General features: G+C 39.6%; 1 protein-coding gene and 1 long non-coding RNA gene across 4 annotated transcripts in view; one reads left to right on the top strand and one right to left on the bottom strand.

Annotated features, from left to right (window-relative positions):
• KIAA0825 (KIAA0825 ortholog) overlaps positions 1-19,841 on the top strand; it is a 2,097,552-nt gene that overhangs the window by 825,547 nt on the left and 1,252,164 nt on the right. For all 3 annotated transcript variants that reach the window (XM_085632475.1, XM_085632476.1, XM_085632477.1), the window contains exons 11-12: positions 118-308; positions 7,006-7,188. In XM_085632475.1, coding sequence (XP_085488601.1) covers positions 118-308; positions 7,006-7,188 — 374 coding nt within the window. The remainder of the gene's footprint in view (positions 1-117; positions 309-7,005; positions 7,189-19,841) is intronic.
• Positions 9,715-11,996, bottom strand: LOC146865652 (uncharacterized). The gene is made up of 5 exons (XR_014970331.1): positions 11,953-11,996; positions 11,761-11,865; positions 11,572-11,655; positions 11,405-11,464; positions 9,715-10,929 (listed from the first exon to the last, which is right to left on the bottom strand). It is a non-coding gene; the product is annotated as an uncharacterized LOC146865652 (long non-coding RNA).

Raw genomic sequence — 19,841 nt, 5'->3', positions numbered from 1 at the left:
AGTTTCTCAAACTACCCTGCTATTTGCTTCCAGCACGAACTAATTAGATTTACAGAAACCAGGCTGATAGGTTGAAATATGTATTTCTTTCATTTATTGTCTTGGTGGTCTTGCCAGGGGGAGAGATGCTCCTTCTCCATCCAGATGTGGCATTACTTCTGCTGTGGACTCAGACATGACCTGTGGACTATTCTACCCCCCAAGACAGCCCAGGAGATTCTTGCGGAAATGCTGGCGGAAAGTTTGGCCATTCTCTCCTTCCGATATGCTCAGGCGGATCCTTCTTACAAGAGAGCGCCACAAATAAGGTGAGGTAATTTAAGGCACTCACATTGCACCACAGAGTGATATGTATTTTATTTGTTGTAAAAGAATGAGTTCCCATTACTTATCATTGGTATTTGCCTCAGTGCAAATCATGAATACTTATGTTGTAGACAGAATTATGTTTAGTGGAAGGTTGTACTTTTCTACATTGTGCTTAATATGTATAATACATCTGCGCTGGTTAACAGTGGACCTGATTCTCAAACGCTGAAAAAGTTGGGAATCTGTTCCTGTTGGGCTACTCCTATGTTTGGAGTGAATATCTGACTTTAATTAACAAGGAATCTCAGGAGTACTACAAGAAATCTACAAGTCTACTCTAGTACACAAAAGTTAGGAATACAAAATTATCACCGGGGGAAATTTCAGCATGGGTAAATAATAAAAGATGTGGAAATGTCCATTTGCTATTTTTTTTTCTCAGCAGTAAATGTACTTACTGAAAACAGTTTTCACTGCACTGGGAAGACATGTATTCCTTTACACAAGAACACATGTTTGTACATTTGTAGGATGGGAATTTACAGGTCACAGCCAAACAACTACCCAGAAATGTAAACATTTGTGGGTTTCGACTTGATAATGCCGGGTGCTCTACTCACAAATCCCCACAAGTCATTCCCTAATTCGAACCATGCAATTGCTGCAAATCCACTTTTCTTCCACAGCCTTTTTAATTTATTTGGAAGAATAAAATTCAAAGTAAACCTTAATCTGTGAATTAAGGTATGACATGAATCCTCACAAAGTGCCCTTTATATGAAAATATTTTTGTTGCTATTCAGTTTTCAGCTAATAAAATAACAGTCCAAAGATACCAATATCAATAGAAATATTGTCACGGATGACAAATGGGGTAAATGCATTATTAATGGTTCTTGTGCATTTGTTTGTACGTCCTCACCATTTCTATGGCTCCCAGTGCATATTATGCAACATGCAATGATCCAAATAAACAAACACTTAGGGGGAGAATAACACCTTCTCCTGTAAGACATGTCACACTATCTTATCCACGCACCTCAGATTTGTTTTGCATTTCTTGGGTCAACATGTGTTGACTACCTTCTCAGCATGAATGCACCAGTCCATTTTTAAATGCCATTCCCCTGGAAAATAGCTCTTTTTGTGCTCCAAAGTGGAACAGAAGTTCATTTGGCCAAATGGTGTTGTCTAACCATAGACTGCACTATACATTTCAGACTTCAGCTCCCCATAAAGAAATATTCCAATTCTAAATTAAATAGAAATAGAAGTTTGTTTCTAAATAGAAACAAACTTGGTATTCACTTGTTTTTTTAGCGAGTTCTTGTATACTGTTTAAATTTGGCACTTACTTGGTTCATAGAAGGTTGTTGTATATTGCATCTGTATTTCCACAAATAAATGCGCTGTTTACAAAAATGTCTGTGGAAAGTTCTTTTGTGAATATCAGCTGAAGTACATTGCTGTATCTCAAGGATGAAGAAATTAGACACAGGAGTTGGTACTTGGTGCAAACGGTGAGAGCATTTATGCATTCAATATATGTGTCTAGTATAGAAGGGTCAGTGAGGTAAAGGCAATGGGGTAAAGGTACTTGACATTTCTTGAAACTATTTATCTTGACAGCAGTGCTGGTGGAGATGAATGGCCACAAGCTGTCAGTACTGCAGGTCCATGGTGTTAAGCATAACCTATCATACGACCAAAGTGACCCCCAGACTGAGAGATGTATGACCGATGAAACCTTCAGCTGAAAAGAGAAAAGAAGTTAAAACAAAGACGAACGAGAGCCTGCATAAACAAAGATAGTTGTTACTACCCAAATATTAAAATTGGGATTGAAATGTGTAAATTAGAAAGAAACTAACCTTCATGGTGGATCTCGTGCAACAAGTGGAATTTCGTACTATCCTTTGGAACAAGACACAGATCAGAAATCGTAGGTCAATAGAGAAGTTCTCAAGTCCTAACAAATGCTCACATACCAGTAAAATGTACAGAATTCAGTGATGATAACAATATGGTATTCAATAGAGAACAACTATGACACTGTTCATGAGTAGGAGTCCTTCCAATAAATTACAATCGAACGAGGAAATCTTCAGCAGAAGGAGCTGTAAACCAACTGGGTATTGCCCTCTTATGGTGTAGCTCAAGTTCTTCAGCCTTTGATATCTACTGTCACAGTACATATTGGTATATTATGAAAAAAGGTCATGCACAAAAGCCTGGGATGCCCCAAGAAATTTGTTTAAATCTGACGACCATGAACAGACCTTCATGGATTTAATTAAGCCTGACAAGTACGTAGGATGGGTAGCTTAGCTATGCATGCTTCCATCTGTGATATCTGTGGTAAAGTGATGGATATGTACCCATTTACATTCCTTATGGTTTCCCATAGATAGGATGTTGCTGTGGTTGATACTGAAAAAAGTGTGGTAGATGAGATCATTAATCCTATATGTAGGAAATTATAACAATAACAGCATGTTATGAAGGTCATTGTGAGATGTCACCGTAAAATAATTCAGTGGCCTGGAATGCAAATGCACCTGTGGGCTGTAGTGTATATTTGCACTACCCACATGTATTACTGAAAAGTATGGCTGCAAGTACACCATACAGGCCTTGCTGGCTGTATTTTAAATCAATAGTATCATATGTCTTAAAAAAAGGTTTTGCCATGTAAAAAATACTACCTTTACCCAGCTACGTCACCACTAAATATGCTCTCTAAGCCATGGAGAAGGGAGCTTAGTATATAAAGGTGGCACATACTAAATATTTAAGACAAGTATATCCTTACAGTGCATAGCTACAAAATGCCTTTTTACAATTTAGACCAGGACGTAATAGAAACTTGTTTGACATTTTCTTTCCACTGTCTGTTAAAAATCTAGTTCACTGACAAGGACTCGACAGAAAAAAGGTTCCTAAAGCTTCCTTCTAGATTGCTTGAAGAAAGCACGACTCCTCTCAGTAAGCATGGTGCCTCCAAGCACATGTGAAACATGGCAAGTGTCTCCTTAAGAAAGTCCCAGTTAGGAGAAAAAAGCCATAATGGTAAAAATACCGCCTTGGCAAGCTTGATGGTTATTGCTAGTAGTTGAGAGGCCATAATAAGGTTGATACACAGCATAATTCTTCCAGATGGTCATTTCCACAAGGAAAAATATTGAGAAAAAAGTTGAAAAATGCCAGGTAACAAACGTCTTGCGAATCTTCCTTCTTAAGCCCAAGCCTGCTTGTATATGCTTGAGGCAGGAAATGATATCACAGGAAGAAAGGGAACGGCTATGTGAGTTTGGAATTTTCAGATTCTAAACACTGGACATCTAGATAGGTCTAGATGTTAGGTTAATTGCACCTATTCTTCAAGGAAAATTGTGTTTCTGAATAATGCCCTGTGAATGGAATCACAAAAGACCACTGCAGCAGCTGGCCATTTGACATTGAGATGCAATAAGAAGACCCAATTGACAGGCCTTTCCAATAGAGAGTCTTCTCAGACATTTTTCTCTGCCCACAGCACGACGAAAAGCTGTTCCTAAATCATAATTTGCAGATAAATACAGACAGAAAAAAATATGTTTCCTGTCTGTATTTATTTTTTAAAGCGGAAGAATACTGAAAATTGTGCTTCTAATGAGTGACTTTCCCTGCTGTCTGCTGTGAATTTCAATACAACAGATGAGTTGATAGATAGCATGGGGAGTTAAAAACAGATTAAGATATCATTAAATACAGGCATATGTTAAAATATATTTGTAGTAAATTGCTAATATTTACCTGTGGATGTAGTGTTTTACTATATTTGGCTTTTGAATTTGCTAAAACGCTACAGGCATCAAAGTGTGAGTGCATGTTTATCAGTTAAAAAAGTTTTGGAAATGTACCTATTTTGACTCCATTTATTCGCATACCACAAAATAAATATGGATAAATACTAATAAAATGGGCACAAAATAAATATGGATAGATACAGGCACAAATTAAAAAAAATCAATTCCATAAAACCGGGAGCCCTAATCATAATCCATAGGACCCTATCAGGGAGGGGGACTTGCAGCGCTTAAGAGGGAACCTGTCATCTTCAATAGACGCATCAGGGAAGCTTTGCAGCCAAGCAAGGTAGGACGTTCTGAAAAAGATAGCTGATGTTTGGTGGGAATTCAGCAGGATTTAGGCTCCATGAAGTCAGCAGTGGCTGGCTAGTGCATTTGATAAAATGTCACCCTACCACCAGCTCTTCAGCACACTATTGGAACTGCAAGAAACATCAGAATTAGGACGAATTCTGGCTGGTCTGCCTTGGAATATTCCCAAAATAAGAATAGTTCTGGCTAAAGACAGGTGCACAGGTGCTAGTTCCACAGGGTAAAAGTGGTCTGCACCCATCCTCTAATGGTCAAACTACTAAAAGGGAGTGCCTCAAGAATCCAACAATTGTATTGCAGAGTTTGTACTCTTTGTTTCTTCCTTCACCTTTTCATGAAGTACACTTAGCTCAATGGCATCAATATCAATGCACTCTTCTCCGATATCAAAATGGCATTGGAGCCATAGTATGAAGTATCAAAACAATTCTCTTTATTATTTTTCAATACTTCAAAGAAACAGCCCAGCCAACATGTTTCATCATCCGAGAGGACTTTATCAGGGTTAATGTATTTCTTTATATTAATGTCAAATCGAAGTCTCAGTGTAAAATGGATCAGTTTTCCATGGAATTCTTGGAACAAATACTAGTACTGCTCCTTTATTGTTGTATGGAAAGAAGATGGTAAGTGACGGTGGTTGCGTGTTGTATTATCCGGTCTGAGCTTACAGAACCCAATAGGGTGTGGATGTTAAGCTGTGATATTTATATATGGTCACCTGGTATTTCCCTACAACTATAAAGGAGCAGTACTAGTGTTCCAAGTATTTCGTGGAGAACTGTTCCATTTTACACTTAGACTTTGATGTGACATTGCTGTAAAGAAATACATTAACCCTGATGAAGTCCTCTCGGAGGACAAAACACGTTGGCCAGGCTGTTCCTTTGATGTATTGAAGAATAATAAAAAGAATTGTTTTGAGACTTCATACCACAACTCCCAGGTCATTTTGATATCGGATGTGAAGAGTACATTGATATTGATGCCATTGAACTATGTGTACTTCATAAAAGGAGGAGAGAAGAAACGGAGAGAACAAAATCTACAATACAATTGTTGGATTCCTGTGGCACTCTCTTTTGTGTGTTTTTTCTGCCTTGTAATGTGTCTGAGATGTTTCCTACTCCTCCCCTATGGAAACCCAGGGATTTGTGGTGCTCTTCAAAGGACAGTAGTTTGTCCTAGTCTTTAGGAGCCTTCCCTGAAGTTTGGGAGCTGTGCTAGAGACCATGACTGACTTCAGCGTTTTCAAGAAATTGAGACTCACAGCTGTAGCAGCAAGCATGGACAGAGTGATCTGTCTCAGTGTTGGAACTGTGACTTGACTGCTGTATGAGAACATACAGAAGATTGAAAGCATTTTAGTGTAACAACACCCTTCCTTTGACCTCCCAGCATCTGTAAGGCAGAACAGTTCGCTGGTAATTGCTCCGTGATTTTGTTTTTTAATGCAGGTGTGGCCTCTGGCGGCTGTTTTTGACTAATGCACATGGAATACCAAACGGTAATTTTTACACCCCATTGTTTCTTTGGAAATTTTTGACATTTTCTTCTAAAATTCATATCTTTTCTCCCATAATCCCCTTTCAACCATTTTTATGTAATTTTGCTTATTACATTTTACTTGATTTCTCTAAATTGGCTTGCGGTCTTCTTTTCAAACTATTTTATTAGTATTTACAGCATAAAAAAACAATCCAAATGTATTGGGATTTGTTGTGTTCTTAACTTTCATGATGTTTGCTACCGCTTAAACCTATCACACCTTTCTAAGAGAAAAAAGTTGCTAATTGTGCCACAGCTATTTGGGTTGAGCACAGTTTCTCACGTGAATTGCGTTGTGACCTAAGAAAATTGTGTTCTATTATGGTGATAGGATCACCCCGCCTAATTAATAAGCCACTGTCTGACTGTCCCCAGCTGTAGTTCCTAGCGCCTGATTCCTATTTTTCAATTTGCAGTGTGTAGCTTCCAATAAGACTCACTGCCAGGCACAAGCACACGCCACCAGTCATAATTGTACTAATATAGAGGTAACCAGTCCCTTTCTGAAGAAAACTGATATGGTGTTGTCATATACTACCATTACTTCATAGTGCTTTGCAATGGTCGACAATCAAACATATTTGTTTTAATAGCAGCAACAAAGATTTTTCCTAATTCATTAAATAAATGTGTTTACACTTTCACAACATTCTGTAGCTTATTATGCTTAGTTTTGATATAAATGCATTAATTTCCTCTTCGAACAAGTCTCCAGGCTACCTCAAAGTCCCATTTATATTAAAAGTAGAAATGTGGACGAAATCTAAATTAGTTTATGAAGGGCATATCAACCGTGTCTAACAATGGGACTGTCATCAGATGTTTAAAATCCTGTGATTGACTTAAGCCCAAAAGACAATGTGTGCATGTATTTAATGTACAAAATGAATACATTCAAATTGTTTACCGAGAGCAAAACTGCCTATGTAAATCATGACAATGCAGTATTTGTGTGATGTTTCAATGTGTTCTGTTTTCCCTATAGGATTGATGTTGGGACTATTCTGCTGTGTGTTGAACACTTTCTTTGGTCAGTATGCCGCTCAGTGCAAGAGCTTTGTAATCCTACACAGGAGCTGTGTCACAGGATTTTGAACATAAACATCCATTGTAACAATCTACTCATTGCACTGTTTATCATAAGTGCACCATTAAAAGTCCTTTACAAGTAAGTGCAAGAAATGGTCATGTGACTCTACACTGTATTTCCCATTTTCTTAGTGAGTGATGTAGTAAATGATTTCTTTAGGAACTAATGTATTTTCTTTTGGGCTGTGGCTGTCTGTATCACTAAGGTAACTATTATCCAGGTAAGTCGTAATAAGATATCATGCTCTGTAGCCTGACCCTGTTCCATACCTTCTTCATATGATTTCGCCTTCATAGATGGGATTGTGAGGAGTAGAATGTATACAGCCCTCAAAATTTATGAGTTTTGAGGAGCACCGTCCTCGATCACCAGACCCATTCTTCCTTCACATTAACAATGGTTTCTTGTAAGAGTGTTTATAACACACACAACGTACAAAAGAGTATTTTGACTGTTGTACTTTTGTTTAAACACAACAATGCACAATAGGTATTGCAGTACAGTCTACTGAAACCCAAAAATATTGTACAGATATAAATTCTTAATATAATGAAGCACAAGTTAGGGTTTCTGGTGCCCTTCTACAACCCATCTAAGCCAGGTACTGTTCTGATATAGTAGTAATAAGCAAGAGCTGAGCGCTGGGGACTATCAAATTGTGTGTGCACATATTACACACATGGTAAAACATGAATCAGTGGAGCCAGGAACCTCTTAAGACTTTTTGCTTGACAATTGTCACATCTTTATTCTTAACCTGCTCAACACTTCATATATTCTGAGCCATTTCATAAGCGACAGCCAACACATGTTTTGTCAGGGCTAATAGAGCAATAGCAAACTGAAGAAAACTCTTCAAAGCTAGTGATAGAAAGTAACGATGTTGGGAAAAAATTAATTCTTTTTTATGTATATAACGAACTCTCACATGTACTAATGCATTTTCCCACAGAGACAGAATGGGAAAAGCCTTTTGCAACATCAGTCCCCTAATTCATTAAGTACATTATACAAAGCAATCCACTGTATTTCACATTTCATATACTAAAATAACTCAAACCTGTCATTTCTGTAATGTGTATTGGGCAGGTGGCAACATGGGAGAAAATGATGACTAATACAAATACAAATCTAGTGAATAGTGCAGTTCGTTCAGTACCAGGGCTTCGTTATCTCGGTGCGAGATAACACCCAAGTACTTAACCGAGTCCCTCACCCAACTAATTGGTAATTCAAACATCAGCTGTGTTGTAGAATCTGTGAGTGGGAAAAACTCAGTATTGTTCTAATTAATTTTATATTTCAGAGAAGCCGCCAAAACCTAATCACCTCTTGTATCAAAGGGGAGAGGTTGTCTGGCAGGTCATGAACAAACAACAGGATGTCATCATTACATGTGGAGGGAAGCACGAGCCTCCATTTTAAAGTATAAGCCTCTGTGGGAATGGCATTCATGCAAATATATAGCTGGTGGGTCTATTGACAGTACAAAGAGCAGGGGTGAGAGAGGGCAACCCTTCCTGGTACTCCTGCCCACCGATAATGGCTCGGATATCAAACTATTATACGTACTCTGGCCACCGGTTAGGTGCAAAGGAGGGAGATGGATTTCAGAAACTGACCCTCAACGCCATACCTTCATAGCGTGGTCATTTGGTATGGCCACTCCAAAGAGTCTAAAACCTTCTATGCATATGATACTTTGGATGGAATGGAGCACCAGGAGGATATTTATATATTTCTTTCCAATAAAATTCAGGACGATGTATCTTTAAAGAAACCAGTTCAATCCTTTATTTTCTCTCTTGAAACATTAATTTACACATGAAAAAAGCATCCAGCCAACGCTTTTTGTTCAGGAAAAATAATGTTTCCAAACTTCTTCAGGGCTGTAGACAACATACAAAAACACATATAAACACAAATACACAGTACACTGCTAAATACCAAATTAATACAAATTAAAAAAAGAAAGAAGAATCCCATATAGCATAGAAAGACACAAGACTAGCACAAAAACCTGTACAATGTTATAGTAAAAATGAATGCAAACCAATAACCAAAACTTCAGGGACAAAGGACATATGCATAAGGCTTGAGCTATCACCAAGGCTCCTCCGTCCAGCCCTTTAATGTCATGGTCTGTGTTTTTTTTAAATTGCATATGGATATCTCTCAGAATGCTAGTATGCTTTTCAATGATTATTCCTTGTATGTAAACTTCAAAAGGTTGCCATAGTGTGGCTTATTGTGCTATGGAAGCCACTTTCTGCTGAAAGAATTCTACCTCCGCAATTTGCACCTTATTCTAAAAAAAACCAAATCCAGCAATGACTTGATGTGCAACCTCCAATTTGGGCAATCTAATCTGGAATTGGGCACCAAAATTATAATTGTTACTGGATTGTGGTCAGAAAGGGTCTTGGGCAGATATCTAATTTATAGTACCCACTGCTCCATCTCCCACATCAACAATAGTCAATACGCGATAGTGTGCCCTGAGGTGGAGGAGTAAAAGGAGCCCCCCCCCTCTGGGAGCACCGTCCGTGTCTACACACTTCAACCAGATCCAGCACATTCATGATGTCAGGTACTGTTTTCAACAGATCTACCATTATGAGAGCCTCTGCCTCAGAAGCAATCCAGTTCCTGGTTCAGCACCAGCTTAAGGCCCCCACTCCAGATCATTACCTCAGTTGCAGTATGACCATATTGAGGATAGCATAAAAGATCTCCTGCTCATCTATGTTTGTGGTGTACATATTATTTAGTAATCCTACTAATATAATATATCTGCTGTTTGAGTCTGCTGCCCTGTGAGAAGAACATGTACCACCCACATCTCCTAGCCAGGGTAGTATGGTGTTGTGCTCCTAGCAAGTTCCTTTCCTAGAGCATGGCTATATTTACATTCTGCCTATGCACAACAGCACTTTTATACCACTTTTATATCTTTCTGCAAATTATTCAGTTCCCTTATGTTCTAGGATAGATGGGGGTCATGTTGTAGGGTCCCTCAAGTATTCACAATGCAGGCCCTAACTATAATGTTGTTTAGTGGATTAACCATGCATGCCACTGTATTGGTTTTGTCACACTCACCCGTCCTAAAGACAACTTCTCTGCACCTACTCACACAGATCTCCCAAACTATCAGTTCCATATTCCCCACCCGAACAGCAAACCCAACCATGCAAGCAGGACAATGATCATACACACCAAAAGGCCATGGTGGGTCTATCAAAGTTGGAGCTCTACGAAGGAGATGCTTGAAACATTAAATGAGTGTTGCAGGACCTACTGTAACAGTACATGTAGGATTCTCAGAGTATCTTTGTTGTTGCATCCATTTATGAATTGGCCCCTCTCTTTCATTTTCAACCCTATAATGCAAGACAGGGTGTTTCTTGAGATGTAAGCATCAATAATAATCCCTAGCGGTGAAGACTTCCAAGTGGTGTGCACAGGACAGGATTATTGCTATATCAATTCAATGTTATTAATCCAATCAATCACGCTCAACCTTCTGTAGCCCACCGCTGCAGGACCACCTCCAATGAAAAATACCTCAATGAAGGGAGCGCCGTATTCAGTAATCAGTATTTGCAAATGCAATTCTGTTCCCAACTGATTCAATCAAAAGACAGATTTTCTTGAATCCACAGATCCACAATTTATTGCACGTCACTTTAAGATAGAGTTTCCACAACGATTATGACAGTTCATCAATATTGATTGACAAGTTTGTAGCAGTTCATCAACAGAAGTTCCTAATAAATTCAGCAAGCGCGTTTCGTCCAACGTAGGACGTCATCAGGGCTGAAAAGAAAAACAAACACAGTTCATATTTCCCATACCACATAAGTAAAATCATCTTGATTGATGACACAATTTCCTAAGCATTCAATTCTTCACATTATCATCAACATCTCCAATATATCATTGTCTTCAGCATTAACAATGTCCCTCTATAAGGAAGCCTGCCTAAATAACAATCTCAACAAAAGTCGATCATATAAAGCAAATCGCAAACAATTCTTAGAAACAACTAAACACTGGGAGAAAAACATATTCATCCTATATGTAGAAAAACTGGACCCTCCAAAACATAATCTCATGGTTATTAAATCCTAACCGTACATTGACCAGTTCATCCATGTCACCTAATTGTCTTTCCTGATATTGATCATTCACTTATTATTTAGCTCAACCTGAGACATTATTACGTGCCCGAATTCTATCTCTATCCTAAAATCCGCTTTACATTATTAGGACAGAAAAGTAAAACACCTACCTATAGTTCAGTGTTCTTTCTGTGTAACTTCTACCTATCACGCAAAAGGTTCTGATTTTTCTGAAGATAAAAGGAGATACATAAAATATGATTATTACATCTGCCCGATCCTCTTATCTCTTGCCATCCATTCCTAATCTGATAACCTCATTGCCCATTAAACGTACCTTCTAAAATAATGGTTTTCAAAATGTCATGAGCACCGTATTTCATTAGATCATCCGCGCCTGCTAAATTCCCAATCAGCAGTTCTGCACGAAAATAAAATCCAACCTATTACACCAAAGTCCACTAAAGTCTTCATCATACAAAAGTTTCAACATTGAACCCACCCACCATATTTATTATGAGCTCACCTTACATATATCCGCATCTAAATTCAACAACGATTTCCCTGTAAACAGCTATTACAGTGGTCTTGTAAAAGCATCTTATTTGCAGTCCAATCCATACAATTGAAACTACAATAGAAAAACCTATTACTCAAAGGTCCAAGACGCAAGCCCAAGATTATATAAAGCCTCCAATCCACTCCAAAACCTGCTCACCTTCAATTAAAGCCCCATTTAGCTAAGACAACCTCTTTCCTCGCAGCCGGCCCGATAAATGCCGCTGTCAGAGCACTTCACGCATCCTTCTCCTTAAAAGTCTAATCACAACCAATCATGAGCGAGTCCCTTTAGCTCATTCATTAGCATAAAACCAGTACTGTTCCCTCTGTGGTCCTCCTCACCTTTCAACCAATGAAAGCCCTTCTTTATATATTTCCTGTGCCCGAAAGCCAGCCTTTCAGAATCCTGCTTTTGCACAAACCAGTACTGTTTCCACTGTGGTCCTCCTCACCTTTCAACCAATGAAGGTGAGCCCGAAAACCAGCCTATCCGAATCCTACTTTTGCGTATCTCATTAAAAGTCTAATCACAACCAATCATTAGCTCATTCATTAGCATAAAACCAGTACTGTTTCCACTGTGGTCCTCGTCACCTTTCAACCAATGAAAGCCCTTCTTTATATATTTCCTGTGCCCGAAAACCAGCCTATCAGAATCCTGCTTTTGCGCAAACCACCGTGACCAATGCCAACCCTTCTTTTCATATTTCCGGTCCCAGGAAGTCCGCGCATAGCATTCGGGTGCACTTGGTTAATACAGAAAACACCATTTCGTCAGTGGACGCTACGCTTGTGCGCACCCAACAACCAATCACATCCATCCTGTTATAAAATGGTTGTTGCGGCCACACCGCATCCCATCCTAGAGCCAATTATGCTCAAGTACACTTCAAATCTTCCTGCATACAAGTTACCTGTTTCCTCTCAGGTCCGCCTTACAGTTTGCTCCAATCAAAATCTTTCTGTTCATTCTGGCTTATGTGCGCCTAAATTTCTCAACAAAATTGACGTACCCACACGGTAGTGTGTCACTGCATAACTCTTGTTGTTACTAAATAGTATAACCAAAGCCATCAGGTGCTTGTTACATTATTAAATGCCCCTATTTTTGATCTCATAATTCAAAAAAATATAATTAAAAAGAGATGCCGCCAACATCAATATACAACACCTCGTTTCTCCCCAAAATGTCATTGTCAATTAATACGTACCACTGGATCCCACAATGAATTCAATTGTGTAAACAAAAAGGGGACCAAGCTATAATCCTATTCATAAACCAAACCTTAAATATCCAACTTCTCGGGTGCTGTCCCCAATATAAAGGGAGTCCTACACTATTAAATAGGTAAATCAAATGATCAGAACTACAAGCACCCAATAAACACCATTTGACAAATGTGAATGACAATCCATGGCAAGATATGTTGCTTCTAAAAATCAATTAATCAAAACTATGAACACCCAATGAACTCCATTTAACTGATGGAAACGAAAATCTGTCGCAAGATCTGTTCATTCTACTCCTATTCACAAAGTCAAAAAGGCCACATGTAACCAGGTCCTATACCAATTATTTCTCCAGAAAATAGTGAAATTCATTGTCACTGTTCAGGCCTAACGATAGAGACCTACATCTACTGATCCAACGTGCTTCTTGCTGATGCAAACGCAGCAACAGATCACCACCCCTCGCCATGGGAATAAGCCTTTGAATCCCATGGAACCTAATCCTTTTCTATTCTCATGGTGATCTCAAATATGTGAAAAATTGGTGACTTGATATCCTGATTAAGTATCGCACGATTATGTTCCTGAATCCTTAACTTAACAATAATGTTCATTCAGTCTTGTTTTACTCTGCCATAGGCGTTGTATTTCCCTCCATCAGCGATAATGATTCTGGCGTCGGGGGATCGTGTACATGAATTAAAAAGCTTTTTTGTAGCATTTGAGCACTGCTGCAGCGTCTTAGAAAATATGGGTTTTACAGTCCAGATCTACTTGAGCCTGGCCAGCTTTAACATTACGTATTTAATGTCTTTCGATCTCAAGATATGCTTCACTTCTAAAAACTTGCAACAGGCTTTCTGGACTGCAGACTTGTAATCTGGATATATGGACATGTTTACACCTTGAGGTTGAACAAGGCTTTTTTGCCTCACCCCTCAAAATGTCGTATCACACTCCTTGAAAATTCTTGCAGTTAATTGATGGGGCGGTGCCTCAGACCGTGGCCTGGGACTCAGGGACTGGTGTGCTTGTTCCACCAGAAATGATTTAGAGAAGCTGGATCTACCAGATTGGTCAACTAATTGATTTTCTACAAAACTGTCTTAGCGACTCATATTCGTTGATTAAGTAAAGCCCTCAATTCTCAGGTTATTATATCTCGTATGTGCCTCCATATTATTGGCAGTCTGAGTCTTGCTCTTCAGCCACGGGATCAGAGTTGGCCATCAAGTGTTTCGGGGATTTTAGTTGTTCATACACTAGCTTACTCAATCTTGCTTTTCCCAGTGATAATAGAGATGTGAATGTCTGAGGTTATGAAGCATTAGGTCTAATGTGGTAGCAAGGTTCTCTGTATGATAAGTTCCAGCCCAGTGTCCCGGAACGATGTATCCAATGCACTTCAGTGCGCGTTTAATAGACTTTCTACAGTATTACTCAGTTGCTTAGCGTCCCCTCGTTGATCATAGGTGTGTCTCATGGATCCACATGCATCTGCATTATGTACCAGGGCTGCCCTTTGGAGGGAATATACAGGCATCATGAGAGATCTATCTATCCGAGAAGGTAAGGGATTCTTTCTTTATCAGGTGCATTCATTCCTGGCCTGTAACAACTTTCACACCAGAGGGTCTCTATCATCATTCTTTATACTGTTGTCACGAGAAGAGAAAGTGCCTTTCTAGCCATACAAGTGTGGCAGTAATGCACAGATAGGGAATCAATGGCGAGACTGCCTGGTTGTGCACCACCTGGACTCCAATCCAGAGAGACGCCTGCAGAGTCAGACCAATGTAAGAGGTGATTATTCAAAAAAAGAGAGGAACCCTTGGTAACCCAAAGGACTAGGGTTCAAACAGAAATTTTAAAATAACGTCCTATGGGATTATTTTATATTCACACCTTATTTACAAAGGTTTCATACTGACCCACCAGACTACATACATACAACACCCAGTCAAAAAGGTTACTGCTGAAACTAGTGTTTACAACGTATTGGCACAAAAACTTGTAGTTAGTGAAGTAATAATAATAATTTATCAAAACTGTTTAATTTTTTTTAAATAAAAAATACACAGTTAAAAACATTTACATCCAAACGTCATATAAAGAGAATTTCATTACATCACAATATTCAAAGCAATTAGTCACAATTAAAAATAATTCAAAAAACCACATCACGGGAGCGCCAACATTCCGCTCCCCCATGGTGTCACTGGCATAGTTTTAGGCTGCACCAAATGGAGCTTAGGTCCTGAGCTCCAGACTATGCAGCCATCTTGGCTACTCACGTAATCCATACCCAAAAGAAAGATTTTTTTTTTTATAGTAATAGCAGGGTCCTGTCTGAAATCTAATTTATATCACAATCAATTTATAGATGCTTCACGTAGGATTGTTATATTCCACAGAGGTAATCAAATTGAAAGACACCTCAAGATGCATCAATTCTGTACACAGCAGCTTTAAAGTTCTCATTCCAAGCACAAGGGTATTGCGACTCATCACTTGTTTTCTGCTCAGTTCCTAATATGCACAAATATGGTATATGAGAGTCCATGATGGTTTAGCACCTTATATGATTCCTGTAAGTTAAGGAAACATTTAAATATATTATAGAGTGCACTGCTGTGGCCCACAATGCTGTCAACTCACCCTCTATTGGCATGAAGGTGCATACACACCGGGGAATGGATTCAAGCCTTAGAATTGTTTCGCCAGGTCTCTTGAAACTCTTGTTTCAAGAACATACAATTATTCCTTTTGCACAGAGCGTATCTCACCCCAGATCAAATAAACTGATTTCCCCAGTACGCAGGCGAGCTGCCCACGCTGTCGGGCGCTATATGTGGACCTAATGCGTATGCTATGGTCCTGTCTGGCCCTCCAACACTAATGACAAACAGTCCAGGATACCCTGTAAGAGGTCACGGAACTTCCTGATATACACACCTGGGAAGCGTGCTCATTGGGCATCTTCAAGCGGTGTAAACAATATAAAGTGCACACTCGTTTTGCCTCCTTGGTGCTCCTCCTTGCCAAACGCACACTCACCCTACAATGGCGTTCCCCTACAGCCCCGCCTTTGGAGGTCTGGTTTGGCACGGTGCGTAAACGGACGACAGCGAAGTATGATGCCCTTCATTATAAAGTGGTGCGACACCTATGCACATAACCCCTATCTTCACACTGGGCGACCCTATTAGCACATTTCTTACAGTATACTAGGAACGATGACCTCCCCACATAGCCACATAGATCTTCATCACACCCACTACTGCCAGTATCCCTGACCCTTTCCGGCCTCTCTCACTGTACCCCTCCCATTTTACTCTTCCCCTATTTTATCTGCTACTGTCCCTGTTGCCCTTATCCTCCGTTTATCATTAACTAGTTTCATGTGGTTTAAGAATTGAATTCCCACCCTATGTTTACTCCTCCTATCGTTACTGTGCGTTAATAATGTTCTACTACAGTCTCTTTGTCCCTCCATGTATACAGTTATTGAATAATGCTAACCACAGACTGTAAGAAAGGAAATGCTCTTCTTACTGTCAATTACAATTGTCACCGATTTCATGTAATGCACTGAGAGGAAATAAGTTACTGACAAAGCTAATAAAAATGATTTAAAAAAACATTAAGGTGCATACACACATGGTAAGTGAAAGATAAAGGCTAGTTGGTGTCACATACATATGGTGTGAAAGGTGTTGTTTGAGTGACAACTAGAGAAGTGATCCATTTACATTGCAACCGTCTTGATATAGCAGATAGAGGATGTGAAGGAGGTGGTATTGAGAGGGTTCAAAGGCTTGGATAGCTCATACATATTGGTGGAAGATTTGAAAGAGTGTGATGGTGAAGCTGTCTGAAGGTTTTCTGTGGGAGGGCCAGAAATGTGCTCTCAACCACCTACCAGAGTCAATGAAGTCAATTAAGTGGTACTTGTATAGCACGGCTTATCACCTGAGTGGATATCCAGGTGCTGTGCTGCAGGCGTTAGTCAAAGAGCCAAGTCTTGAGTCCCTTCCTGAAGTGGTTCAACAAGGGTGAAGAGAGGTGGTGTAGAGGGAGTGTGTTCCTGGACTTGGCGGCAAGGTGGGAGAAGGAGCATCCTCCGGAGCAGCATCGACAGATGCGAGGTATCTGTGACTTTGGAGTCAACCATTTAGAGGTGTCAGCGGTCTTCATGAGTCTGGGCTGCCTGTTACAGTCGAGATGTGAAGAATGGCTGCCAAGTCATAGACTTACATGTGTTAGCCCTGGGGTATACCCTTGCAAGCAATGGTGGCTGCCAAGACAGCAAACAGGAGCCAAGAGTAGGCTAGAGGGCAGCGCATGCATGCAGGAACTGTGGTCAAAGAATGCGGAAAAGATTAATTAATTTTTCAAGAAGAGCAAGATCGGCATATTTCTGTAGCCTTTTGCCTACACAGTGTAAAGCAGGACCACTTCACACATAGTTTTCCTACACAACTATGAACTGGAATCTTCTATGCTCATGCATGCATCAGGTACAGTGGTGAGCCCTATCATGCCCTATCATGCCTATTGAGTTATCCCAATTAAGTCAGACTGACCGCCCAATCCATTTCATATCTACTAACTTCTAAAGACCTGAAAGCCTTCGCAGTGCTTGATTCAAACGCCATTGGAAATTATGTGTATGTTTCCTTCATAAAAAAAAAAGAATTCCTAAATTATTAAAAGAATCACTAGAGGCAGTACATGGAAAACCTCCATCATCAGGTCCTAATACTCCTAGTCGCGCTGTATTGCTAATGCCCTGTTCTAATCACTATGAAGCTGTTACTTTTATTTTAATCAGGGCACTGATTTTAATGTCATCCTGGGTACACCTTCACAGCAGTTGTCTCATTATCCTCCTAGTTCTCCTTTGTTGGTCGTCATAAATAATTTATTATTCAAGAACTGTTTGATGTATTCGATTAAAAGGATGCAGATAATTTAATGCCTAATTGCTCATCCGATTGTACTATCAACTTGATTCTAGGGGCTCCCATACCACAAAGGAAGCACAATGAGATTACATCCGGAAGAATAATACAAAAAGGATTTTTAACTGTGTCACATTCATCATCGGATGCTACATTATTCTTCATGTATGTGAAAGAGGTCGATCACCCTTAAACTGACTATAGGAAACTCAATCAAACAATATAAAGATTCAGTATTTAATTCCCCATCTATCTTCACTCTCAAACCAGATTAGTTTATACTTTTCTATGATTTAGGGGAGATTATTGGAAAATGATATTCCACAACCAATACAAACATTATAAATATAGAGTCATAAGTCTTGTTGCTGTGAAATGTTCTATCAACTTTTCGAAGATTAATTAACAAGATTTTGCAAGATTTTACCGGTTAGGTCAGTATTGTGTATCTAGATGATATTTCTCTCTACTCAATACCCTGGAAGAACATAGACATCATGCACTGCAAAGTTTTGGTACGACTTAGACAAAACAAGTCATATGTAAAACTTAAAACATGTACTCTTCATCAAGATGAAATTGAATATTTAGGTTATTTATTAAGTCAAGAAGAAATTACCACGTCCCAGCAAAAATGACAATCATTACCCAACTGTACCTAGTACAAAACGTAAAACAATTACAAAGGTTCCAAGGTTCATACATTTTTACATGGCATACATATCTGAATTTACTTACAGAAGTGCTCCGCTCATTCAACTATATAAAAAATGATTAACCCTATCAGTTGTCCAAAGAAGTCAGCCAAACTTTCCCAAATGAAAAAGTATTCACAGAAGGACCTATATTCTCATTGACATCGGAACAAATCTTTTGCTGTAGATACCAATGCATCTGATACTTCCATAGGAGCTATATTATTGCAAAGACAGGCTACTTCTTCAAAGCTGTTTCCTGTAGCGATCTCTTTCCAACAATAATAGAAACTGACTACAGAGGCTTAGCCAGCATTTAAGTGATGCCGCTGGGCTGGGTGCTCACGTCCTGAATGCATGTGGCTATTGTCGAGTGTTTGGGTGGGGAAAAAGCACAACCTGTCTGAACCCAACCCAAAAGGAGTCTGTTAACACGCTCCTCGGGTCTGAAAGGGCTTAACAACACCAAGATCCGGCCGGGGCAGGGACGGTGCAATCCTGGGGGCCATCTTAGAAGTATTAACAAATCAGACTGTTATATCCTGGCTTTGATGTTATTTATGCAATCTCTTGCTCTGCCAGTGGAATGTTCATTGGATGATGTGTTTCAGAATGTTGGCAGCCAGAGAGTCAGTTGAGAAGGGCTGAGCAGCATGCTGGCTGCTCCTGGTGGGGTCTTGTATTGGATTTAACTGGATGACTTGTAGCTATCTACAAATAAACATCTCAAGATCCTCTACACATCTGGACTAAGTTACTACAATTTTTGGCGACGATTTAAGAAACGAAAATCTACACGTGCCACTTCAAAATGAAAAGAAATAAGAAGAAAAATGTACTCAAGGAAATAAATTCAAGGTACCTGTTCAACAGGGCACTAAGAACCCCACCAGTGACCTTCCACCAGTTGCCCTCTACGCAAACGTGCCAGTTCTCGCTGTTTGAGTTCCTGCTGCAACCCAAGTTCAACAATAAGCAAGGTAATCAGCTGCAGCCTGCACGTGTGCCTCCAGTGTGGTACATCTGTGTCTGTGCAAACCGGTTTTCTACATGTACCTCACAAGATCAATTTTACTTGGGACAAGTTTTGGTCTGCACGTCAACATGTCACATCTACGTGTTCTCTGCTATCAGCCACCATCATGGTGTGCTGCATC

Source organism: Triturus cristatus, chromosome 2_1, assembly GCF_964204655.1.
Source record: "Triturus cristatus chromosome 2_1, aTriCri1.1, whole genome shotgun sequence".
Classification (NCBI taxonomy): Eukaryota; Metazoa; Chordata; class Amphibia; order Caudata; family Salamandridae; genus Triturus; species Triturus cristatus.
This window is presented reverse-complemented; position numbering and strand designations above follow the sequence as displayed.